The sequence below is a fragment of the Macadamia integrifolia genome, chromosome 4 (assembly GCF_013358625.1).
Source record: "Macadamia integrifolia cultivar HAES 741 chromosome 4, SCU_Mint_v3, whole genome shotgun sequence".
NCBI classification, from domain to species: domain Eukaryota; kingdom Viridiplantae; phylum Streptophyta; class Magnoliopsida; order Proteales; family Proteaceae; genus Macadamia; species Macadamia integrifolia.
Window position 1 is genome coordinate 28804919 of NC_056560.1, and position 26269 is coordinate 28831187.

At 37.2% G+C, this 26269-nt stretch overlaps 3 protein-coding genes across 8 annotated transcripts in view; all 3 read right to left on the reverse strand.

The window, feature by feature from the left end:
- The window catches only part of LOC122076550 (structural maintenance of chromosomes protein 3), a 24243-nt gene extending 7548 nt beyond the window's left edge, over positions 1 to 16695 (reverse strand). The window contains exons 1-24 of one of the 3 annotated variants that reach the window (XM_042641908.1): positions 16539 to 16695; positions 15978 to 16024; positions 15787 to 15862; positions 15489 to 15527; positions 15315 to 15382; positions 15139 to 15210; positions 13482 to 13561; positions 13323 to 13401; positions 13115 to 13232; positions 12852 to 13027; positions 11564 to 11809; positions 11334 to 11455; positions 10543 to 10687; positions 9785 to 9957; positions 9604 to 9703; positions 8686 to 8822; positions 8352 to 8553; positions 4781 to 4868; positions 4530 to 4679; positions 1652 to 1803; positions 1374 to 1565; positions 1101 to 1281; positions 942 to 1012; positions 704 to 855 (exon numbers count right to left, since the gene is read on the reverse strand). In XM_042641908.1, coding sequence (XP_042497842.1) covers positions 704 to 855; positions 942 to 1012; positions 1101 to 1281; positions 1374 to 1565; positions 1652 to 1803; positions 4530 to 4679; positions 4781 to 4868; positions 8352 to 8553; positions 8686 to 8822; positions 9604 to 9703; positions 9785 to 9957; positions 10543 to 10687; positions 11334 to 11455; positions 11564 to 11809; positions 12852 to 13027; positions 13115 to 13232; positions 13323 to 13401; positions 13482 to 13561; positions 15139 to 15210; positions 15315 to 15382; positions 15489 to 15527; positions 15787 to 15862; positions 15978 to 15992 — 2834 coding nt within the window. In that variant the 5' untranslated portion in view covers positions 15993 to 16024; positions 16539 to 16695. Of the gene's footprint in view, positions 1 to 703; positions 856 to 941; positions 1013 to 1100; positions 1282 to 1373; positions 1566 to 1651; positions 1804 to 4529; positions 4680 to 4780; positions 4869 to 8351; positions 8554 to 8685; positions 8823 to 9603; positions 9704 to 9784; positions 9958 to 10542; positions 10688 to 11333; positions 11456 to 11563; positions 11810 to 12851; positions 13028 to 13114; positions 13233 to 13322; positions 13402 to 13481; positions 13562 to 15138; positions 15211 to 15314; positions 15383 to 15488; positions 15528 to 15786; positions 15863 to 15977; positions 16025 to 16141; positions 16339 to 16538 lie in introns of those variants that run through there. The other 2 variants (XM_042641906.1, XM_042641907.1) reach the window with 2 other exon arrangements.
- Positions 16696 to 18450: 1755 nt separating this feature from the next.
- Positions 18451 to 23957, reverse strand: LOC122075942. Of its 2 annotated transcripts, XM_042641168.1 has the most exons (7): positions 23613 to 23951; positions 20775 to 20817; positions 20595 to 20687; positions 20420 to 20482; positions 20229 to 20324; positions 19993 to 20070; positions 18451 to 18814 (listed from the first exon to the last, which is right to left on the reverse strand). In XM_042641168.1, the coding sequence occupies exons 1-7, from the start codon at positions 23762 to 23764 to the stop codon at positions 18728 to 18730; spliced, it is 612 nt and encodes a 203-aa protein (XP_042497102.1). In that variant the 5' UTR covers positions 23765 to 23951; the 3' UTR covers positions 18451 to 18727. The 2 variants fall into 2 exon arrangements, with proteins under 2 accessions (XP_042497102.1, XP_042497103.1); XM_042641169.1 differs by lacking the exon at positions 20420 to 20482 and having other exon boundaries at positions 23613 to 23957.
- Positions 23958 to 24890: 933 nt separating this feature from the next.
- LOC122076131 (carbon catabolite repressor protein 4 homolog 6-like) overlaps positions 24891 to 26269 on the reverse strand; it is a 68105-nt gene continuing 66726 nt past the window's right edge. For all 3 annotated transcript variants that reach the window (XM_042641427.1, XM_042641425.1, XM_042641424.1), the window contains 2 exons: positions 25856 to 25943; positions 24891 to 25422 (listed from right to left, as the gene is read on the reverse strand). In XM_042641427.1, coding sequence (XP_042497361.1) covers positions 25354 to 25422; positions 25856 to 25943 — 157 coding nt within the window. In that variant the 3' untranslated portion in view covers positions 24891 to 25353. The remainder of the gene's footprint in view (positions 25423 to 25855; positions 25944 to 26269) is intronic.

Below are 26269 nucleotides of genomic sequence, written 5' to 3' on the forward strand. Positions count from 1 at the left end.
GGGGGGGGGGAGTAAAAATGATCATCATAATTCCAGTTACATGGTAGTTAGATCCTAAGCCTAAGATTACAGGTTCAGACAATTATCAAATGAAGTAATTGTATGTGAACTCTTCATGTATTATCCTTCACAAAGAATGAACATGAATTGTATGTCACTATATCTTATCAACAGCGCTTCAGTAAATGTTCTCTTCAGACTTATGATAGGGAACATCCTAATAATATATTAGGTTGTATGCTATAGATGACATCAGAGAGAGAGAGAGAGAGAGAGATGTCATTGGTTGGTGTTTAATTCAACAGAAGAGGCGAGGGAGTTGAGAAACTTTTCTCTCATGGAGATGGTCTGAAATGAAACATGGTGAAGACTATATAAAGAGTAAATGTTAGTCGTTCTTATCTTATTTGACAAAATAATTTGCATGTGGATCAAATGATTGGAACAATACTCCTTTATAAACTTCAACAGTTCTTATCTTACTTGATAAAATGAGTTCGATGTTGAATCAAATGATTGTAATCTCTCCAAATATTCATAAATGTGGTTCACATAAAGATGTGCTCCAAAACTATAGAATCATGGTCTTTTATTAGGACCGCCTACTTCCTTGGCTGTTCTGGATAGGTTCACAAGAATGAAGTAATTTTATCGGGGAAAAAAAACAATGAAGGAATTTTCTAATTGGAGGAAAGTAGTATACATTTCAAAGGCATCCGAAGGTAATGAACCCAAATCCCTAATTTTCTTCATGCAATCTTCTTGTTTAGAAAGAAACATGCTCCTTTTACTTAACAACTGTTCCAATTCTTTTGCTTCATCCTGAAGCGTCCTTTCATAGTTGTCTTCCAAAGTCTGCAGCAACACAAGGACTTGAATTAGAAACAACCTTCCATATACCTTCTTCCTATCAAATAAGTTGACAGCACATGAAATATAACCTTTAATTTAGTTTTCTCTTCTTTAATTTTCTTGATTTCCTTTGTTCTCTCATCTATATTTTCTGCAATTCCTGTAGAGAATAATTTCAGTCAGAAGAAGGCGTCAAAAGAAAAAAATCTGAGCAAGGAAATATAGGGCCCGTAAGTCAAATTTGTCACCTTTAACTTCTTGTGTTGCATCATCAACCGATGCTTTAGCATCCTTCAGTTCCTGCCTCTTCATTTCAAGTTCCCCATCAAATGTGTCCATCATGGAAGATATAATGGATTGTAACTCTTGTTGCCTTCTCTCAAGGTTGGTTTTTAGGTTAGCATCAAGCTCACTTTTTCTTGTTTCAATCTATAAATCAAAGATACAAAGGGGAATATCATAGTCCACATAAATGATTGAGAATTATACACAAATTTTAAATACAGATTCAATCAACAGACCTCCATGCGCTCTGCCTTGCAGGCAATAACCTTTTCTTTCAGCTCCGTGATTTCAGGATTCAATCTTGAAAGAAGATCCTTCTCCTCTGCCGTTAAGTGATCAATAAGGTCTGTTCCCATTTCAGCATGCTTCATGGCCATGCTAGATTTGAGCTGCTCTATTTGACTGCGAGCTGTTGAAAGCAATTTTTCCTACAGATATAATGCAAATATTGTAATGCTGGAAGCAACTAATAGGAATACGTAAATCCAAGCAAAATTCATTGTATTCCAGGAACCTTCTTTTCCAGAGCTTTGCGAATGGAGTCGTTCTGCTTGGTTGCATTAGCAATATCCTGCTTAATTTGTTCCAATTCTGACTTGTCATGACCCAATTTGGCATCAATTTTCTGCTGATCACTAACAAGGTCTGTAATTTTCTTGTCTATCAGTGGGTATAGGTTAAGTGAAAACAGAAATAAAACATTTGATTCACACTTCCCAATTGAATGGCTTGGTTCAACCAGTTTTCAATAATAAAAGGATGTACAAGAACTAAGAAAAGGCACAGAAGTAAAAAAAAAAAAAACAATGAACTATGGTGCATGTTGTTTCAGTAAATAGATCGAATAGTTGAACGGTTTCCTGAAATTTGGATATACATTTTCTTGACAAAATCAAGATTTTTAACTTAATTATTTAACACTTCATCCAGCTCACCATCACCAATAACATCAGCAACCACCAAAGGGTGGAAGAAAGGCAGAAATCTCCCAGGTCAACCATGTCCAATGGGATCATCGCCGCCATGAAAAGAGATACTGTAAGCCATCTTGACAAAATTATTGCACATAAGTCCATAAGTCAATTACTTCCCTCGTGATCTGATTCACTGTCATTAATAACAGTAACAGACCAAAATGGGTGGAATAAAGGAAGGACAATCTAACCTTCCAGCTCATCCTCAGTCACCACGGCATCCTCCAAATCTCTTGATGAGAGAAACAAACCCAAGTGACCAACTAATAGCTGGATTAGATTTTGTTCAACCTCCTGTTTTATTTAGAATAATGATTTCTAAGTAAAGTGATACAACATTTATAGCTTTGATGATTTCCCTTGAGTGATTTCTCTCACTGCTCGCAACACGACATAAGCATTTGATTGGTGAGACTCAAGAACCACAGGTTGGGCTGATAGTGGAACTTCATTCAATTCTTCTACATGGCTTTGCAACTCAGAGAAGATGGATAGGCAGTCCTACACTTCTGGTTTAAGTGTTGGCATTACTTTTAAGAGCAGATTGAACTTGATTATGAGTGGTAGGAAGGTTCAAGATGGAACAAATAAGATTTTGGGTGATTTAGGGACAAGTGTCCGATTTATAAGAAAATAAAGAAAGTATACAGACAAGTACCTAAGGTGTTGGCACTTTATAGCTTTCTTAGGGCTCAACACCCAAGAGAATCTGGTGCAGAGCCACCAGGACCTTGGACTCTTCAGCAAGAGGGTAAATTGCCAGGATTTTGCTATCTTCATTAACCACTCAAGGCTCTATTTGGCTGTATCCAAAAAGAGAAAAATAAATGAAAATATTAACTCTACAATTTTCTGATGTCAGGCCGTCTCCATAACAAACAAAAAAAAGAAACAAAGGTGCAAGTCTTCGAACTATTTTCTCCCACCACCACTTTCATCTTCTTCCCTGACTTTCAATTCCTTGACCTAAATTCTATTCCCACATCCAAATCTCAGTTATAAATCTTTAATTTAGGATATCCAACTGAAGCCACAGGTCAGCTTTTCCAAAGCCAACAGCCCCTTTCTCCTTCAAAAGCTCTCCATATTCCATCCCAAGCCTTATTATTGTCCCCAATCCCCAGCTCTCCTATGACCTACAAAGCCAAAAACTTGGAGTTAATTCAAACCAACACCCTCTGTTCCCTTCTTTTGCCATAGAAAAGATGGTGTTGTTGGTGTTTTGTTGTTTAAGGTGAAAACTAAACCCCTAACCAGTAGAAATCTTATTAGATGGTTGTAAACAACCATAAAAAACTAAACCCCTTGAGTCCCTAAAATGCTGTTCTTTCTCCTATAAGAAGCCTATTATCTGATCAAGAATTTCCACCTTTTATCATCACATCCTCTACAGTCCATTCAAACCAAAGAAAAACCCCCAGCATAAATATTACCCGATCCTAGCTTCCAACGTCTTGAAGATTAAAAGTTCAAGTAACTCTGTATCAAATGTAAGAGGCTACTAGTATCAAACATGCTCCTAGTATTTTCTAATTTCTTTCTTTATAAGGCAATATTTTTATTATAAAAAGCAACCTGTACAAGATTGAACAGGAAGTTACATGTACCTCAGTCCCCAAAAGGGCCCTCTACATAAAGACCCACTCCTCCCCCTCTACAGTTGCAAAAGAAACCATATAAGTAAGTCTCAAATCCCATTTACAAACTCTTTTTAGTTTTCCAAATAGAAAAAGTATTTACTCCTCAAAATCCAGTATCAGAGATGCCCAGTTCAACAAAATCTCTAAGCTTTTTTACAAACCATGGGGAAACTGATTCTTTTGTTGCTTCAAAAATTCTCACATTCCTTTCCATTCATAGGCACCAGTACACAGCGGATCAAATTATCCTCAAAAGAATTCTAAACTTTCCCCCACCCCCACCCAACAGACCCCCACTCCATTCCTCCAGAAAAGATAAAAGAGAATTTGAAAAGGTCCAAGCCACCCCATGTCCGACAGAAAAACTTCCCCACATGACCACAGTAAAACTTAATATCAATAAAGATGGTAATCTTTTCCAATCTTAGCACAAAGATAACATGTACTATTGTATTTCTCATCCTCCTCAACCCCTACTAATAAGATTTTCCATCATTTTCTATTAAACTAACTACACAATCATCCAGATGGCTTAGCATAAAGACATGCCCTAACACATGAAAACATACATTTGGTTGCTTATATATGAAACCATGTGCATCATTCACTGAGGTGTGCTATGCTGCTTTTTTCTCTGGTTCTGCAAGAATGATAACGAGAGCCCATGACATTTTATAAAGGAAAAGATAACATCCACAAATATCAAGATAAACTGGCAAAACAAGCTAAAACTGAAATAAGTTTGCTACTTCTGAGCAAATTCACTTTATCAGGATATCTTCAAGATCCAGTCTAATCTTTTTCAGTTCCTCTCCCTTCGCATTGATGGACTTTGTGTTTTGCCTAATAATGTTCATAAACTTCAGTTTTGAACGCCTATAATCATAAAATCCTCCAGTCATACCACCTTTCTTGCTCACTTGATCACCTGGTATGACAACACAAAGTAGTGAAACCTTATGAAAACCACCCCCCCCCCCCCCAAAAAAAAATCCAAATAAACGTAACACAGAGTCATCTAAAACAAACCTTCCAAAGTTATGCAGTCCAAGCCATCATTTCGAGCAACCCTTGTAGCCACATCCAAATCTCGGCAAACTAACGTTCTACCAAATACCTGCAAAGAAAGTCCAAATCCAATGACAACTTTTTTTCTCTCAGGGAGGTGAAAATTCAATGACAACAGCACCATGGAAAGTTAGTTACACCACCACCACCCACCCACCACCACCCCCCCCCAAAAAAAAAAAGAGGAAGAAGAAATGTATCATGAAGAGATTTACATTATCATCAATTAGTAACTTAACCAGTGGTACACAAGATGAAAGAAATAAGAAAGAAAGAGTGCATCAATTCAAATAAATTAAAAAATAAAATAAAATAAAATGATGAGTACACAATACAAATTATTTTCCATGTCAGTTCTTTCTGATGATTTGACAACTCGTTGAAGGCAAAAGCTACAGAAAGCTCATCAAGCTCATCACTTGAAGCACATTTGATATGAATATCACTAGAATTAAGGATCATGGGCCACGATCAGAGATGAGGTACTCCAATATAGTTCAGTACTCCAGTCAGCTTTTAAAAAAAAAAAACAACAACTCAATCTAGTAGAACAACCCATATCCCTACAATCGAGAACAGGTGTTCTGTCCAATTTCTAACTTCTTTATTGCATTTACTTCGATTGACAAATAAAATATATTCAGCTAGGGTGTCCAGTTCTGATCCATCTGTTTCCATAATTGCAGGTGGAGAAAGAGAATGATAATTGGCAACTACAATTGCCAAAAATAATCTCCTATTTCAGATGGTAATTTGATTCTCTGCTGGCACCCAACAGTTCCAACTACTTCAATTAACCTACCCAACCCTCTGCTCTCCTCTGAAACTCCTGTAGATCAATCTAGATTTTCTCAGAGAAAACACTAATAGAAGATTTATATTCCAGCATCTTAAGAAGATCCGATCTAATGTTTAAAATTCATCTCATCCAGTTAAGTTCACATTCATCTTCCTTGTGAATAAAAACACTCTTGCTTCAAGTCTTGAGTTTCCTCAAACTCTTAAGCCAGTCAAAGGGGTCCAGATTTATTTATGAAATTGTTATGGTATATGCGCACCGTCATGCAAAATCTTCCAAACCATTGCTTCTGTGAGATAATCATCTGTCTGACTGCCATCACTTTCTTCTTTGAGATAATCATCTGTCTGACTGCCATCACTTTCTTCTTTGATATTCTATGATGCAATAGCATTAAGAGTGGATAGTCCGATTCAATAAGCTTTGGAAGCAAGCCCAAGAAATCCAATTCAATGCCGAAGCTGATGGGTTCAGCTGTGGATCCATACAAGGCTCATCGCTGGTCGCTATGTAAGTTAAGAATAATTTTAATTGCTGGGGGGAGTACTGTACTTTTATTAACTTTTAACTGTTGGTGTCATGGGGTCCAAGCTAGGGTGTGGTGGGTTAGGTCTGTTAGCCTTATGGCATTTTGGCAGTGGCAGTATCAGCAGAGCATGTGGGTAGGTGTGTTGTCATTGTTGGTTACCTTCTACTGATGATGTGGCAGAAGCAGTGGCAGTGGCAGTGGCAGTGGCAGTGGGCAGTGGGCAGTGGGAAGTGGGCAGTGTGCAGTGTAAGGGTTAAGACGGTGCTTACAATCAGTTGGTGATGTGGCCAGACTAGTGATGTGTCGGGGCATGTCTAGGATGTTATGGGAATGGTTCTGCATGTGTGTAGCATGTTGAGAACATGTCTAGAATGTTTTATTCTAGGTTGGATACTCACTCATTCGACATTCTAGGGTTCTCAGAAGTTCCTTTCTATCAGCAACCACAGGAAGATATAAGAAGGCAAAGAACCAACAAAAGTAAATAAAGGCTGCCTACCCCAAATATCCCACCAGAGAAAAAGGGGGTGTGGAGAGGAAGAACCCCAATAACACACTGCACCAAAAAGAGCCCTAGAACAGCTACCACAATCAATAGTATCAAACCCCCAATCCCCAACTCTCCGCCAAGAAAAAACACTAACAAAGCACCCAATACCCAATCTAAGAAAGCAATCCCAGCACCACTGTCAACCAGAAAGTCTAAAAAATCCAACAGCAGTGAAGAAATAATTTCATGAGCAATGAGGACCCTCTCCCACCAATCGGCTTATGTTTCTCCACTTTTCCTTTCCTCTACTTGAAGAATCCAAACGAGCTTGGACCAATTAAGCCTCTCTGTTTGCCTTTGTGGGTCTTCTCGAGTTTATAAATGCTCGACAAGATCATTTCTCTCCCGGCTTGTTGTGGCCTCCCCACATTTGGTTCGCTTTTGATCCTATGAACACCTTTTGGGCCAATAAAGATCTTGATTGTTTTGAAAGGGGTTGCACTCAGTACCTGCCGTCTCCAACCACTCAACATATTCCATGGGTCGGTGGCAGATTAGGTATGTCTCTTGAGGGAGGCAGTAAAAGGAGGGTATTTGCAATTGGAAACTATATTAAACAAAGGTAGCTTGCTTCTAACAACCTCCATATTTTGAATCCCTTAATCATTGTTCCTAATGCAGGTCTCAAAATCACTCGAGGAACTAGATGCTATATCAACTTAGTTTCAATGCCTCTCCTATCTATTGAAAATTTTGAATGAGACCCAAAAGAAAGATGCAAAGTGCAGGCCTCCGCACAACAGTAAGGTTGCTCTATTGCAACCTGGTAGTCACAGGTTCGAACAAGGAAACAACCTCTCCATAAAAAAGTGGGGGTTTACCCACCTTCACCATGAACAATGCTTCCCATGCAGAAATCCAAGTAGTTTCATTCCTCCTTGAAAAGTAATGGTCTCAATTGGAAAATGAAGTTCACGGGAATAAGTGATCTTAGTTGCATCATCCGGGAGGACAAAGCTGGTTTACCAATCTTTAGAATGTAATCCTTCTCTTATAGGCATTTTTTCTAATGGATTTTGTGAGTGATAAGAGTGAATTGTCTCTCCTGTGATGGGGTAAAAAGGTGGGTTATGTCCCCCCCTTTTTTTATATTATCAGTGTCATCTTTAAGATAATTCTAGGGGCTACCCCGCGTCTCAGATAATATTCGGGTTAAAAAACAAGTTCACGAAAATAAGCAGACAATGAATGACTCAATATAAGGTTCACGAATTTTTTTTAATCAAGATTCCTCCACATTGAAGCCCATCAATAATATAGCAAATCAATCAGCATTCAGAAGAATCGTACCATGTAAATGCCATTTGCATATTGAATTTCATCTAAGGGTCAGAATTGCATAGGAATGAATTTCATAACGATATCACATAATCTCTCAAGAGTGCAAATGCACTGACCGCTTAATAATTTCTTGGATGTGGGTGCTTATCAAAGCCAGGAAATACAATAACAGTTATAAGTACGGCATAGAATGCACAGTTCATCTGCCAAAAATTTCGTTTAACCCTGATGATGATAATCATTTGAAGCAAATCACACTGTACAAAGCACTACTCAAAGAACACACCCCACACAAATGAATGTTATACTAAGAAACAAAAATCACCTGCGGAGTACAGAAACTGAACTCCAAAAAGGTTAGATGGGGACTAACCTGTGCAAAAGCTGGAGAATGATTGCGAGAGAATTTCAGTTTGTCTATCAAAGGTATCACATCTGAACTCCTAGGATAGGTCACATGTGGGGCCCTCACCCTGTTCAATGGTATAAAAGTAACCCGTCCACCTTTTAATGCATTAAGGTGTCTTATTATTTGAGTTGATATTTCATCTGTTTCAACCACCACATGAAACAAGCTGCATGCACACAATAACCGAAGCCTTAGATAACCCATTAGGAGCATGGATTACATGGCAAATAAACATCATGAAAATATCGCAATAGAACACAAAGATTTGTGATAGAAAACCCCATAAGATTGGTCAGACCTGTTTCCAGCAGTAACTTCCACAGCAGTAAAAAACTTTTCTTCACAATCAAGCAACTCGAGAATTGGACCAATCACTCCTTCAATATTATAATCTCTAATGATCCTTCGGACAGAACTCAACCCTCTTCTGATATCCTGTTAAGTTTATGTGAGCACTAACAATATTACTGAGCTAATAATATAAAATGAAAGATGGTATTGATTAATGATAAAGGAGAGCGAAAACTTCACTGCAGTGAAAACAAAACAATGTTCCTCTAAAATGAACCTAGCCTGCATTCAAACACGGATATGCATATCTAATCCATTATCCACCTCCGTAATCCTATCTTTCAGGCCCCAGCAGCCAGACTTTGATTAGTGGAGTTGCTTGGAACTATGATAGATCATGAATATGAACAGTGAACAGGAAAACATTCTCCTGCTGATAGGACTTGAGACTTTCAGAAAGTAACATCTTCCACAAGGCAATCGGATAGTTATGCAGATAAAGAAAACCCCAGATCCAGAAGCTAATCACGTCAATGGATTGTTGGTCTAAAATGGCCTATAATAAGACATTGAAATATAGATCTCCAAGTACAGTGCTGCAATTGAGCTATATCCAGATTCTAGAACTCAAGGTTTCCTCATAATACCAGGTTAAATGGCAAGATCCCAAGGTGGTGAACCCATACTGAGCAAAGAAGCATTATAATTAAGACAAAACATAACAAGAAACTCCTCCTTGTAAGAGGCATCTTCATCAAAGTAGCGGGAGTAACTGCTAAACATGGATGAATAGTTTATACACCTGTCTTCTGGAAGTGTTTAATTCAAACATTTATAAACAAGCCAAGGTATCTTGAACATATAAGATAGGTTTATTTGCCTTCCCTCTAATGAGTCAGGAGAGTAAAGGGAAACGATTACTCACACCAGGAGTAGCATGATCCAGGCTCTTTTCTGCCTTCACGACATCTGCCTTAAGTTTATCAATTTCGGTGGAAAGCTCACTTTCTTTCGCCCATAAGGACCTAAAAGAAATTTAAACTCGTAACTGTTAATAATAGGTGAATATTCCCTAGTAAAAATACAATACCAATGCCAAACCATACTTCCGATCATCTTGTAGGCGATCCCTTTGCTTCTTGAAACTACTGAAACCTTCCTTAGACTTGAGGATATTGGACTCAATTTTTCTAGCCTCAGTCTTCCGCTTCTCTATGTACAGATCCTGCTCTTTCAGCTCAGCATTAAGCTGCTGGATTTCATTTTGAAGCTTTTTCTCCTGACAAGTGCACAGAGTGGAGAATCAGTTCTTTATCCCCGGGAGACCTACTCATTCATGATGGATAATAAGAAAGTTCTGTAGAGAGGGCTTTATAAGAACACCAAATTCCTGCGGCAAGCCATGACACAGAGCACGCATGTCTAAAGATTACAGAAAAAACATCTAAAGCCCACTAGCTGGTCGCCAAGAAGCAGGTGTGGCAACATTGGCCAGCATAATAAGCATGCCTGATTCTGAAGTGCCCCAATTGCAAGAACACAGATAGGTAGATAGAGCACAGATATAGGAAAGTTTTTTTCCCCTCCCACTTCATGTTTTCATTGCTTGGTCAGCATGAAACAAATATTGGGTTCTGCAGGAGGCTCAAGGAACTTTTACCTGCTTTTCCCTTTTAAGAATCCTAGAATAATTGTTATCTACATCAAGTATGATTTCACTTGATTTCTCAAAATAGGGTAATACATGATCCAACATAATTTCTCGCAGCAAGCTATGTTGCTCATGATTTGGATAATGTAACCAGAAGTACAAACAACCTTGTAAAGTTTATGTTAAGTATGACTGAAGGTTCTCAATAATTACCTGGACCAAATTTGATGAAAGAACTTTTTGAAGATCATCAATTTCTTTTTGAAGCCATTTGTCACGTGCAGCTTTACTAGAAAACTGGGTGGCACGGCCCTGTTTTTGATAAAGAATGCTAAGCTGCTTTTCACGATCCATTATTCTACAAGAGTCAGAAAATGGAACAAGCAAATAGGATAATTCAGATATCATGAAAACCCTACTTCACAGAGAGAATTATGTTTACATGTTGGCAACAGTTTCTTTGCATGCTCACAAGGTCAGTCTTTCCATGTGGTCCACCTAATTGTGCATGGAAGGGTATAGTGGTGTTTGACTGTTGGATAGGCATGGCCTGGATTGGCCACACGTCAAATTTTAAAGCTAAATTCAATAAATGCATTCGCATTCTCTAATGTATTTTCAACTGCCCATTTATTTTTCAAAAGTTATATTGTCTTAGTGGAAATTCAAAGCTTTATGAAACCATAGGCCCTCCCTGTCAATAAACATTGGGCCTATCCCAGCCGCCACAAGGCAGACAGTAGTGCTCTTCAAGAAACTAATTATCTTAACTGTTTTAGGCAAAAAATCAGAGCCTGCTAAAACACTGAAAGGACAGGCATAAGTTATAACATATTTTTTGGGGGAAGAGAAAGCAAAGATAATGAGAAGAAAAGTGACACAGCCAAATGTTAAAATAACCCGAGAAAAGTGGTTGGTGAATGGAATGTGTCAAATGAGCTATTATGTAAGTATTTCATCTTGTATAAAGATGATGCAGGTCTGCTGATGTCCATGAGACATACCCTTTTGTTATTTCTTCCTCTTCAATCACTTGGGCTTCATATAAAGGCTTAATTTTGTCCAGTTCATCCCTGGAATCCTCAACTTCTTTCTGTAAATTCTTGAGCTGCCTTGCAGCATCCTCCTATAAGAATTAAAAGTTTGTTTTGGCATCAAATTATGTAGCTAACCTTAACAATAATATCTCTTTTCATAGAACTCCAAAAAAACATGAAGATCAGGGGAAGAATACCTTTGCTCGAAAGTTCCCAGAAATTTTCTCTTCCAGATCTTTGACATCAAACTCAACCTGTGCATGCTTCTTTATTGCTTCTGTACGTCGTTTTTCTATTGCTTCTTTCTCCTTGTTTAAACCTTGAATATCTTTCATTAGGTCTTTAAATTTCTTCTCCAAATCCTTGGACTTTTCATGAGCGTCCAGCACACTATTATACATCTTGGTTGACTTCTCAGAAACCTTGCTTCGAGCCTCATCTATCTAAAAAACAGTCAGACAACTTTAACATTAAACTGGATTCATAGATAACAGCATGTCAAAACATGAATTCAGAATCTAATTTTATGTAAATTACACTTGCAATATTAAAATTTAAAAAACGATATTCTCATATAACAATGTGCATGCCTAGGATCGAAACCTTTGCCTGTTTCGTAGGTTATAAGAACAAAGGCTCTCAAGGAAGAATATCACCTAGAAAGTAATTAGTTTTCTGTAAGGAAAAGAACTGCATCTACAATGTTTTAGAACATTTGAATAAAATTAACCTATGTTATTTGTTGGTCACCCATGACGTTCCAAACTTTGAAGACAGTATCACTTCTACTAGAACTACAAATGGAAATTATGTTCATCAAGTTGTATCAAAATCCGAAATCATATCAACCTTTTAGTCTCATACTCCAATTGGTCACCTCGGGGATCACTTCTAGAACTACATATGGAAAATATGTCCATGAAGTTGCATCAATATCCACAATCATATCAACCTTTTAGTCTTCTACTCCAATTGGTCACCCCCCAAGTACAAAACAATGACAACAACAAATGGACAAGGAGAGTTTTGAACTTTGAGGTCAACGGATCCTTGTACATGTTTAACCGTAAGAAAGCAACTCTTTTTCATAATAAAATACTTTTCAATGTCTACAGGTTTCCACATTTCAACAGCTTATTTGACCAGCAATTTTGGCCACAAATTAAGCAGTGTAATAGTAAAGGCAAACAGTAAAGTTACGTATTCCCTACTGAATTCATAGTTAAATTCTTAACCTCTACTTACTGCACTTCATTGTCTTGAAAACGAAGAACATCAGTAATTAAATCCACTTGAATCAAGCTACTGTTCCCACCTCAGTAGCTTAAAATCCAGTAAGTATTAAGTAAAAGTATGTATAGCCTATCAAGCTAAGAACATAACCTGACAAACAATTAATTAAAAATAAGATAATTAAAGCCATATTTTTTAAACTTTCACATAAATAATATCTGTTACAATTTAAAAGCATCACATATTACCAACCTCTGCCAATTTCTGTCTAGCATCATTGAGTTCTTTGTCATATATTGTATATTCCAGAGATTTTCGCTGCTTGTCAAGCTGCTGATATTTTTTTAATTCCTCTTTCTCTTCATCGAGCTCTCTTAATCTCTCATCCAAGTACTGAACAACTTGAATTATCTGTGTCCTCTTAGTACCTAATAATGGAAGAGAAATCAGTATTAGAACTTAGAAGCTGCAAACAATACATAAGACGGAACTGGTTCAAGAAGATGTTAGCTTGCCAGTTTCTTGCATAATTTTCAAACTTTCGCGGCGTCTTTCCTCATAAACACGGGTACCACCTATTTCCTTCAGCAGATCCAGGCGCTCGGAATCTTTCATTAATGTTAACGATGCAATCTATAGGACAGATCAAGAGTCTAGTAATTGATAGCAAAGAATTCATGCTGGATATGACAACATAAGTCCATGAAATTAGAAGTTCCATACCTTCCCTTGTTGCACAACATAGTAAGGATTGGAACGAGAAAACCCAGCACTTTCCAATAAATTCATAACTTCTGTCTTCCTGCTTGTAACATTACCTATTGTTACTCAATTAAAAACAACCAAGTGAACGACTAAGTAAATACACAGCTGTAAGCTCACGTGATATGTTTTCCATCCAAGAAATACTCATCCTTCTTCAGACCAATTGTCCTTCGTAAACGCACTTCCTCCTTGTCAACCTGTCATGCAGAAGAGGGGCATCCAAGAAAATGAGAATGGCTTGGAAGAGAAGAAAAAGAAAAAGAAAAAAAAGCAGGGGGCAGTTGCCTTCGAGCAGGCTCAATATGACCTATATACAACACAGAAACATGTTCCTATATACAACACAGAAACATGTTGCTAACCACAACACAACTGCATAGATGCACACATATGCATTACCTCTGTAGTTCCGGTATGTTGTGCAATTATAAACATACTGACTTGAACGGTTCCATTCTTTTTACTCTTTTCTTTCTTTTTTTTTTTTTTTTTTTTTTGGAGGGGGGGTTGGGGGATGAAGATCAAAGAACATTTAACTTCATTTAACATAACCAAATGTTTCTTGTACTGAACATATATCTTTTCTTAAACAACATCATGCTTCTAGGAAGAAAATAATAAGGGAGAAAGATCACTACGATGTCATAGTGCAGTTTCCCACCAATGAGGGGGTAGGAAATCAAATCGTCCAGCAGGGGTTTAATGAGGAGAGAACGTGGGGTCCATGTGTGGGATGTAGTAGTAAAAAAAGCAAGTGCAGTACTGTTGATCCTAGAACCGTCCTTACATGTCAGTTATGTCAATCCCCAGCTCCAATGGAAAAAAATTCTGGTTGCTTCAACTAGGAGGCAAATTCAGAGACATGGGCCTCTTTTCCTTTTTGGGGGGTGTGGTAAGAAGTTGCGTCGCAAAGAGGGGAGGATCAGGACAACAACTACCATCACCCCCCCCCCAAACATTAAAAAAATAATAATAATAAATAAATAAAACCAGCTGTATTCATCAAATATAAGGATAAAAGCAAAAACCACCTACTCTCCAAATCAAAACTATCCATGTTTTAACCAAATCTCAATAAATCTCTGAAACTCTATTGGAACAGGGGGGGAAAAAAGAATTCCTTCATCCACAAAAACAACAATGCAAAGACCATCCAATCTTGAAGTATTCTTGAGGTGCTCCTTCCATAAGACCCCCCCAAATGGCAAAGGAGAGCACTCTCCACGACAGCCAATCTCTTCCCTCAAAATGAGAAAAATGAAATCCCTAAGAAAAGATCCTATAAATCTGAGAGGCTATAAATAGGTTAAAGTAATCTGATAATACGCCCCCACCAAGCATATAAATGCATCACAAGCTGGTTACTTTCTGGCCGACATCAGCTAACATATTAATTAGCTTCATCTTCCCATGTGCAACAGGGATTCTGAAATCTGCAGTAATAATCATATCGATTTTGACAATTAATACACAGGAAATGACATTGCCAGGTACAGGAGACTCGGGGATGTGATTCACTAGAGAGAAGTTTCAAAAATCTGATTAAGGTTCCAAACGGATTTAAAATTGTATTTTCCTTTCAAAATTCACACATATATCCCAATGTCCGTACAAAAAGATAAAGTAAGGCAGTAATCCTTAAATCCTTTTATAGTATCCTCTATATCCTTTTCACTCCATTATACACAAAATTATTTTTTCTGATATGCAACAGGAACGAACAGATCTTGAACTTAATAGGAGACACAAAAGATAGTGGTATTAAAAGTCTTACAGGTATGCGATTGTCAGCATTATCAAAAACTATCTCCACAAAGGCAGATAATACTTGGTGGCCTGCACCTTCCTGCTCAGTTTTACATGTTAACACATACATATGTAAGCACAAAGAGTTTATGAATGCAAATTGATTAAAATAAAATTATAAGAAAATGGAATTAAAAAACATACATGGAGAAGGGCATGCCGATCTTCACTGCGTAGGTTATGGAAGAGATCGCTAAGTACAAATCGGATTGCTAAGGTAAAAACAACCCATTTTTCAAGTACAATTTAGTGCCGAAATCAATCTCTGAGCTTAGATACCCAACAAGAAGATATTCAACCATATAATAAACAGCTTACCATAGAAGAAGTTTGTCTTCCCAGATCCATTAGCACCAACTGCAGCAGCATGGAGACATGAGCTTAGTCAAGACAACAGCTAGTAGTAACACTCAAACTACTCAAAATAATAACCCATATAAGGTTTTGCCTTCTTAAATATTTTCATTGCTTACTGGCGAAGAAACTATTGGGAGGATGAAGATTAGGAAGACTATGATGATGATCATCATCACTAAACCAACACGGTCGTGTATTCCATGTAATTAAAATCTCAGTATCTGAAGAAGAAACAGAAGACGGGAAAAAATTATCATACCTACACAATTAACTTTTGGACTGAATGGTTCAGTAGCAATTTGTTCTCTGTAGCTCTTAAAGCCTTCGATAATGATCTGTTCATAATCATCAGAGCAGAAATAGCAAACAGTTAAGAGGGAAAACTTGGAAATGAAATACCATGAAACAAGTAAATTAAATAAGATGTTTCACAAGCAGAATGAGGATTACCTGCTTTATGTACATCCTGGTAACAGAAATGATAACTCATTCAATCCCTGCAATAGAAAAGCAAATTGAATAAGAAATTAATAAAATATATTTAAAAATGGTTGGGGGAGAAAGAGAAAGAACAACGCCTCGAACTTAGGGTTTCAAGTTTACAGCGAACTAACCGGCGAGAACCAAAAGAAACCGAAATCTAGGTATCCATGCGTAATTAAGTGCTTGCAGTGGAGGACAAACTACAACTAGGGTTTTTCGCTAAATTGAAATTTTGATTTGCAGAGTAGAAGTAGAATTAGATGTTTTTTGCAGCAGCAAGTGATGCTCGCACTAAAAAACCTACCAAATCGCAGCTGTTGATGGAATCAGTAGCAGTTGAAATGGGGGGAAAGGTGAAATCACAGAAAAAAAACGACTAGATCGATAAATTCTAACGCGGGAAACGAAAATTTTGAGATGACCAGTGAGAAAGAAATGAAGAAGAGTGCGAAGAGCTAAAAAAAAAAAAACAGCAGCTGGGAACGAAGGGGTGGGAGTAACGGGAGAAGCAGATCTTGGTTTACTCACCTCTTCCACCTGTCTCTCTCTCTCTCTCTCTCTCTAATGCGAAACAGGGAAAAGCTTAAAGCAGAGCTTCGTGAAATTTTTGGCGCCAGGCCTCTCACTCTCTTGACGGTTAACTGATGAGTTAACCTAAGGAGTCGTCCCAGTCAAACCCAGCTGAGCTTCCCCTTTAGCAGTAAGGCCTGCAAATTTACCAAAAATAAAAGGCATTTATTGTCTAGGAGAAAAGCGTCAAGGGGTATTATTGTAACTACATAATTGATAAGCATTTATGCTTAAAATATTGGCCGTGGGAAACACTTTTTCTATCAAAATATATATATATATATATATATAATTTGAAGTATGAGAAAAAAAAAATTTGAAAATCTAAATCTTATGAGTAAATTTTCAAAATAATGTGTAGTTTTTGTTCATTTCACATGAATAAAAATAATCATGTATTTAATGCATATATAAACACGTATAGTATTGTTGTGGGAGAGGAATGGGCACATTATTAGTTTATATTGGCATCGTACATATTTAGTTAATAACAAAGGGTAGGATAATAGTTTTGATGAGTATCAAATCATACATGAGTAGCTATGAGGGAAGAGGTTATGTACATTGTTATGGAGTTTTTCATTACCCAAAAACGGTGATGTGATTCTTATTGGACATTTGGCCAAGTGAATACATGTTCCTATTGTACAAATTCAAAATTACTCTTCCTGTTTTCTTCCTTCCTTACCCACTAGTTTATCATGATGTTAATTCTCTCTTATGATATTAATGATATTTTCTTTGTTTCATTTTAAAAAAAATATACTTTTCTTGATATTAAAAGTTGTCACGGTTTAAGAGCTGGTCCTATTTTTTATTGCTTTTGGAAAACTCTAGGTCCTATTTTTTATTGCTTTTGAAAAACTCTAGTTGCGGAGAGTGATTGCACAAATTGTCGAAGAAATAATGCTCCATTCTTAGAGGTCTCTTCACAATAGGAAAAAAAGTGTGCCAAGTCTTTCTCTGGGTTGAACATACAGAATTAAGGCTCTGAAGAATAAAGCATATGGCATTTAGTAATGGCTTAAAATCTCTGTTTGGTTGGAAGGGAAAAAAAAATTCCAATAATAAAAATAAAGAAGGTGAAAAGAAGGAAGGGAATAAAAGTGCAAATTTTGAACCTGATAAATTAACTTTTGTAATCATTACTTCATATTATTGTTACTGACTCTATATCATTCCATAGTTAATCATTAAATTACATTTTTATTCGCATCTAAATCATTTATATTTAAAAAAAAAATAAAAGTTACATCTAAAAAGTATCATTGCTAAACATCGTAAAAAATTTAAGTAATTAATACAATCATGATGGATAATAATTACAAAAGTTTCCTTTTTTAAGTTTAAAAATTTCCACATCCTTTTCCTTCAATTACAATTTTCTTCACAACCAAATGGAGCCCTGTGTATATTTTTGTAAACTTACTGGGCTTTCGTTTGTAGGCTTTTCTATATACTAATTTGCCAAAAACTAAAAGGTTTGGGGCAACTTAATTATGGTCTTAAGGGGCATGACGTACAAAAGATTCCAAAATTGACACTCCCCATTTGACACACTTTTTTTCCCATGAAAATCCAGCTTCTGAAAACCCAAAAGTTAAGCTCTATGACTATGTTTAGAAGGCAAGAAAAAAAAAAAATAATAATAACAATGATGATAATAACAATATTAGCTATTAAGCTTCCTTCTATTTTCTTTTCTTACATTTCAAACATAGCCTATCATAATCCATGCTCCTTGGGATAAAATCCAAATCATTTTATCCATTACAAAAAGGAAAGCACAGGAACCAGTAATTCTCAGGAAAAATGACATTTAAAAAGGCAAGAACATTTGTTTTTGAAAGAAGAGCAAGACAAATATTCATACCACAAAGCATTTCTGTTGATCCAACTAACATTAATTAATACACAAACTACAGATTTACAAAACTTCATCAACCTCATTATATGTACATATTGTGAAGGTTGAGAAAAGGCCACAACTCCATTATTTTCTTTTACTGCTACAACCCTGTGGCCATAATTTAATCAATTCCACATTAATACAAACTCCTTCCTCCCCTTTCCAAAGAAAAAAAAAAAAGATGATTTAATTCTTCATTCGTAAATTACATGTAGTCTATTGAATATGGATTGACACATCAATAAGCTACACCTCCAGCAAAACCATCTCCGTCGTGAAGCAGACTCTCTGTCAACCAATAACCATCCCATGAACCACCTACCCTCTGCCAAGAAGAAACATAAGCCATTATTCTGTAAACAAATAAATGATATAACACCACATACAATGCTGAAGAAGAAATTTTATATTTTCTAGGCAGAAAGTGATTAGGTCATGTGTAATTTCCCATTGGTATAATAGTTCGTATCTGTTTTCTTCCACAGTTTCTGAAAATTTTATAACATTTTTTTTTTTCTGGTAAAAATCTTTATAACATTGCCTCACACATTTTTTCTTACATATTGGTGTCCCCTTTCAAAACTGTTTTATTGAGTGTGCACTTATCTCTTCACTAAAGAATGTGCATTTATTTCTCTCTTAGCTCAAGAATACAGATATTTGTGTATAGTAGTACCCAAGAGAGAAGAGAGAGAATCGGGCAAATAGAAAATTTGAAAGACTGTTTGACAGATCCGAGGATCATCATATTTTATGAGCCTTAACATCCCCCCCCCCCCCCACCCCACCCCCACCCCACCCCAAAGAAAAATATTCACAATTTCAAGATTTACTGGCCCACTACGCATACTTTTTTTTTTTTTTTTGTTTGATAACACCATGCAATACACTCTACCAAATACCAATGGTTGAATTTCACAGCCACCCTTAGAAAAAAAAAGGATTGAATTTTGAACTTTGAAGCTCAATGTTGATGTAGAAGAGTTCTAACCACCAGGCATCCACCCCCTCCCCCAACCAACAAAAGAAAAAAAAAAAACACATTGACTAGTTGCGTCACTGCTAATATTCAAGTTTTTCCTGACTTCCAAGACTAGCTTCAATATCAGATGATGTAAAAGCCACCACATAATTGAAGAACCGAAGGCTAGGGGTGGTTGGTTGTATTCAGGAGGATGATCTCAGGTTATCATACATGCAATCTTCAACCGGTAGCAAAACTTGGTGAGAACAATATAATGTTCAGTTCCTCCCAAAAAAAAAAAATACATACACAAACCAAGAAGTCATCAGTTTTACCAATTAGAAGAAAGCAAACACATAATCAGCATTCAGAAATAAGAAAAAAGGACCACATTTGAAATTCTACCCAACATTTTCCACATGAAACTTCTGTACGAAAATGGTGTTCTTTAATCTTGAGGTGAAAATTTATTAATTAAAAATGAAACAATCCTTTACAAAGAAGAGAAAACTATGAGAACAAGGGTACAAAGAACAAACCTGAAACATTGTAAATTGGAATATCTCTTCTTCCTCTGGGCGGGCACCTCGAATCCAAACCCGCTGCTTGAACCGGTTCTAATGGAAAAATTCAAACAGATCAAATTTTTAATTATAGGAACACAAATTTGAGGAAGTTTGAGCGGGTTGTTGCGATTTACATAGCCTGGTGCATGATAGGCAAAGTTCATAAGTTAATCCAAAGACCTTTGGTTAATTTACAAGTTTTCGATTACCTCTTTCACCCACAAACTGCTCAAGATCCTCCTCTCCTTATGACCCAGCAAAACTCGGTAGGTCGAATGGTGGAAGATTCGTCTGAACCGTTCAAACTGCTTGGAAAGTGAGAATGACACATATGAAACTGGAGTTAGCAATGAGGCCTTTACCCAAACATTTATGATTAAGGTTCAGATGGCTCACGGACCTGCCCCAAATCAAAGAAGGGCCCAAAATATGTGGACCTCTCGAAAGGATCAAAACCAGCGAACTGTCTCTCAAAATAATACAGCATTCCGATCGTCACTTAAAGTTTCACCAAGAAATGAGAGAAGTGAATCACAAAGTACAAATTGTGCCAGAGATGTTAACTTAGACATTACCCGGTACATGACTTCCACCCCATAATCTTGGCGGGGCTGGTCATTGTATTTCAAAGCATCAAGCTGGTGCTGAACTGCTTCTTCTGCACTAAACTAAAATAAGAGATCAAAGTAGATCTAGATATTATAGAGGTATAAACATTTACAGTTTTGTACCCAGTAAAATAGACAGAATCTTACACTTAGTCTCGGGCCAAATGGTCTTTTCTGGCGAGACTCAAGCCTGCAATGGCAAACCAAGATTCAAGGGTGCATAGCAAATTGGTATTGACATTCAACTATCACTGACTAGACCAAGGGCCATCCTGAGAATAGCTGACCCAGCAAGTCTTCGAGCAAGGTTAAAATGTCAGAGGCAACAATGACTTAAAACACTTTAAGATGATATTACTTAAGAAGCGAATTCCACAGAGAGTGGGCAGTCATACAAGTGTGGTGAATAATAAGGTAAGCAAAGACTTTGCTAAGACTAATTGAATGCTTTCCAGAAAATTGGCATTCTATTCTGCTATAGATTTAAACTAATATGAAACTCACTTTTATTTTTCCTCTCGTTTCTCAGGTGTAGTCTGACCTAGAATTGTCAATTGGTCAGGCCTAATCAGGCTTTTCCCCACTTTAGGAGCTCACACCATGACTGGCATTTAAGTAACGGTCCTCATACGCTACACATGGTCCCATTTATAAATGGTCAGTCGGGTACCGGTCTTTAATGGGGCTACCAATAATCAAGCTAAACGGCCTTAGACAGGCTTTAAACAGGCTAATGGGACATTTATCTCTAAACATCAAATGTGTCGGGCGCCCGTTGGTAGCACCCTTGCACCGTGAACGACCAAATGTTAATGGGGCCGGGCTTGAGCCTGACACATTTAATAAACGGGTCGGGCAGGTTTTGGGCTTCCTGGTGTGGACCTGGAATTAACACTGCTAGTCCGACACTGTTGGGGGAACCTTTTTAGCCACAATAGATACTCTTTTGTATTGATAGAATAGGAATACAAACACACTTCATTTCCGATTAAAAAGATAAAAGGGTCTCGATAGAATTTCTGACTGTTTGCAACATTTGAACTCCATAATAATTTGCCACATCAACAAGTATAAATGGGCCATGTGATAGAGGACCCCACAACCATCTCCTTGGTTAGTTTTAAGCCTAAAATCAGTAAAAGTGTTCTAAAAGTAAGTATAAAGTATAAACTAGACAGAAAATTAGAATGGCACTAGTTCCCATTACACAGAAATGAGACTCTTGTAATTTCATGAAAATTTAAGGTCATTTTAACCACTTCCTATGTTTGTCTCAACCTGATACTTGACCGGTGAGATGAGTATGGGTTCCTCCATCACATGGACCCACCTTCGGGCATCCAAATCTACCACATGTCAAGAAAAGCATGGCCTCATTACAAATCCAAAGTCACTGAAGATCATGATCAAATTTCTGAAATCCAATAAAAGAAGTTTTTACTGTACCTTCTGTAGCTACCCTCACCATCAGCATGCCACAAAACATATCCCTGTATTTCTTGTTCCTATGGAAATTTGCAGTAGAAGTGGGAGAACACCTTTCAACATTTAAGAGTAAAACACATATCCCTCCCACACCCCCTACTCCCCCCCCCCAAAAAAAAAGGAGAGAGAGAGAGAGAAAGAGAGAAAAGGAAAGACTTTCCTATTTCGTTTCCTCTAAAAGTAGTTCAAACACAGGCCATCATTTTGTGTTTGACATACGAAATCTAGGGTCAAAACAAGAGTTAAGTAACAGCAATCTGAAGACAAAAGATGCACTGATTGTTACTATGAAATAGAAATATTTGCTATGGTTTTCAACTAGTATAATCTAATACATCCATATGATAGAAAACCAACAGTAAAGCGTAACTTGTCACTCTCTACACCTCAAAAAGTCCTCAATGGGGCTCTTTTCAACTTTAAGGAGGAACTTAGAATGTCCTACTTCTAGAGTTAATCAAATTGGATAGGGCACAAATGATGTATCAAATATATGAATGCTATCGTTTGAAATTCCACAAGGTTGCAGTGTATGTCAAAAGAGGACACACTTGTCTCCATATGCATCACTTTGTAGTTGTGGTTTTTTAATTATCCCAATGCATTATTGTAACATAATCTTGGGGATTCTATTGGCTTACCATAATCCTCTTTATTCATTGTTTGCTATCTCAATTTCCCGTTATTGGGCTTTTAAAATCCAGGCAACTACAATACATTGGCCAGCCCAGCTGCAATAATGATGTGGCCCTTTCTTTTTGAACTACATGCATTAGTTTTGTGATACCAATGGTTGCTTTCCTTCACTCTTTTTGCATATTCTACATCTTATCTGAGACAAGATTCTTGGTGTTTTTAGGCATTTAAATGGAGAAGTTTGGAGTTGGTGTTTCAATATTTTTGATTGCACAAACAGCAGCAACCCTAGCTTGAATCCAGTTTCGCTGTAATGAACAACTGGGAAAGCTACCATATAAGAAACGGAAAAGGAATTGCCTAGATTTTCTTAATATAAACAGAATATGGAGTTTGGGAGATGCAACTATACCAAGTTGTTCCCAAGAAAACCTAGACAATAATGAATTCCATCAGTCTTTTACGTTTCATGTATAGCATTTTCAGATTCTTCCAACTCTTACTCTCCAGACGCCTAGGGAACATATGTATGAAACAAGCTATATTATGATCTAGTAGTTCAAGAAAAGGCCAAACTCTTAGCTGGAAGGGGCACCATGGATTTAAGAGTGCGTACTTACATTCATGGATTCATACTATAATAATTGGAAACAAATCCTCTTTGTGGATAGATTTCAAATCTAATCGTTTCTATTTCCGCAGTGTCAGAACAGAGCGGGAAAACAAAATATCGTACAAATTCAACAAATCTGTGCATAAACAATTATAAACCTAAAGATTTTGGACGACCGGAAAAAGGGGGAAAGAATTTTTTATAAGTTTCAGAGACCATTTTGGTAAGTACAAAAAACGGGAACGACTTACCAATCTGCCGACAGAAAATCGGGAATTTCAGCAGAAGCTCTACAGCGAGAGCTAACAGAGAAGGTTCGAGCCTGATGTCTTCCGCCACTAGAGGGTTTTGAGAAGAGAGAAAAGGATTGAGGAGGTGATAACGAAGAAGAGAACGCCATCATCTTCACCTCAAATTTCCCAATTCCCTGAGTTCGGAACGTTGCAAGTGAGATGAACGGCAGTTACGGAACAGTGAACGTGCGAGGAAAGGAAACCAACTACTTCACAGTATCTTTGTACATAATTTACACGTGTCACGACAAGAACTTGGACGCCCTCCATGTCTCGGCGCGAAAATGTATCATATGCACGTAAATTCAGATGCCCTTTCTCACCCTTTAAATGGTAGGACTTGATAGGTGTTTAATTCTTACATGTACGTTGGGACCACACAATTAGAGAGGAAGATATGATAACACATAATACACAGTCTTACATCTCTTCGCAAAAAGGTCATTTCCTAACTCAAACCTACAACCACTAAGTCACAATGGAACAACCTACCATTGCGTTGAGGGCCGCCTTCTCACCCACTCTCTATTTCTCTTCTCCTTACATGAAGAGACATGGTTGGCCTATTATTTACAAAATCATTCTATGGAATTTCACTAGTGTGCTCCTCTATTCCACTTGCCAAAGAATCCTCTTCTATTTTATAATCTACTAGCATAGGAATGGAATATCTCATACCATACCAATGAGAGCATGGAAATACCTTACGGTTCATCTATAAAAGACTCACATGCCAGAGAGGAGAGAGACTGTGTGATGTTACAAGCTATTGGCAATATGTTGTCTATTGTTGATATCTAACTCAATCTCTAATTATTTATCATTTTATAACTATATTCCATGGATAGAGGGGCCATAAATAAATTTTTACAAATCATAATGAAAACTATTAGAGGGCAAATCTTGGCGCAACAATAAAATTTCTCCATTATAACCTAATGATCACAAGTTCAAATTGGGAAACAGCCACTCTACTTATTGGGGGTGAGACTGCTCATGCATTGGGTACACCTTTTTCTTATTCCATGGATAGAGGAACATTATCTTTACAAAATAATGTGGAATGTCTTGGGCATTGTAGAGTGAGGCACCAAGGAACCCAAATGGATTGAGGAACATTATCATCCTTGCAAAATTCCAATACAAGTTATCATTAAAAAAAAAAAAATGCAAGTATCCTACCGAGAACCAATTTTTTTTAAAAAAAAATTATAAACAATTTTCTTATACTGAATAAGCACATAGCATAAAATGCAAATTGCACAATGCAAAGCCGACTTCAAATAGTCAAATCCTAGCATGGGTTTTTCTAGTTTATGCCATAAAAAATAATTTAATAGTCTCTAGTCTACAACTCATCAAATTAAAAATTAAGAAAAGGGGGTTAGGAAAAAAAAAAAGGGGGTGGGAGGGGCGGATTACAGATAATTAATATGTACAAGATGAAAAGAGCACCACAATTGTTTTTACTTGCAAGCAATCTAAAGCTGCAATATGAAAACGGATAATCCCCAATAGCATGTAGGGCAGCAGCACCATACACTCTTAAGAAGCAGCAGTGGTATAATTCAACATCAGGCACGCATTGTGAGGCGGGTAGTTGCGTCTTCTTTGCTGCCATCCCTTTACTCCACAAATTAATCAATCCCATTCAATAACAAGCTTCTTCCACGTTAGGAATACACTGAAAGCCTGCTTCTTACGATTGGTCTGTATTTTTAGCAAATGCCAGTTGACAAGCCAGGGCAATATGATCACTACCCCATTTCTGAAAAGAAGCCAGCCAGCAACACACTCAAAAAGAATACAAACAACGTAGAGAGTGAGTGAAATACAATTTGCATGGTGAGTATTGAAAACTTTATTCGTTTTTGAATGTCGATAGTTAAGAGAAAAGCAACTAATTAAGGCACCCAGGAGCATTGACTATAAGAGAAGTCCACCATCACAGGATGGACAGGTCCATCTGATGCTCCGAACCAACTGATGGCAAAGGAGACACCAGATGGAACCTGCCTAGTTTTAGGCCCCATCTTCAAGCTTACATGCTTCGTGTATGTTAGTAAAAAAAAATGGTAAGATTGTCCTAAGGTAATCTTGAAGGTGACCTCAACTTCAATTAGATTAATGAGTCATTTCTAATGACCTAGGCCAATCCACCTTGGTAAGAATATAGAAAACTGAGAAGACCATTAACATACATGTGTTGGGAATCCACCAGTTAGTTGCAGCAGAACATGCTTTGGTATAGTGTCGAGCACTTTGACAGTCCGGAGACCTTCCGAACACCTGGAGTAGATCAAGTTTCAGTAAACATTTTCTCAATGAGAAATAACAGAAACTTTATTGAAATAGAAAAATAGAAGTACAAGTACATCCACTAAGAGAGATGAAACAAATTAAGAAAAAAAAAGAGGCATAAGGAGTAGACCCACTACTCTTAAATGGCACATAATTCCAAAATAAATCTTGGTCTAAGGGCATCTTGTTTTGTGAACTCGTCCACTATTTCACTTTTCCTCAACATCCCCCCACCCCAATGAAAAAAAAAGCAACTCTGTAAAGGAATTCCCTTTCTGTATACAGATTTTTTTTTAGAAGGCAAGTAAGCCTTT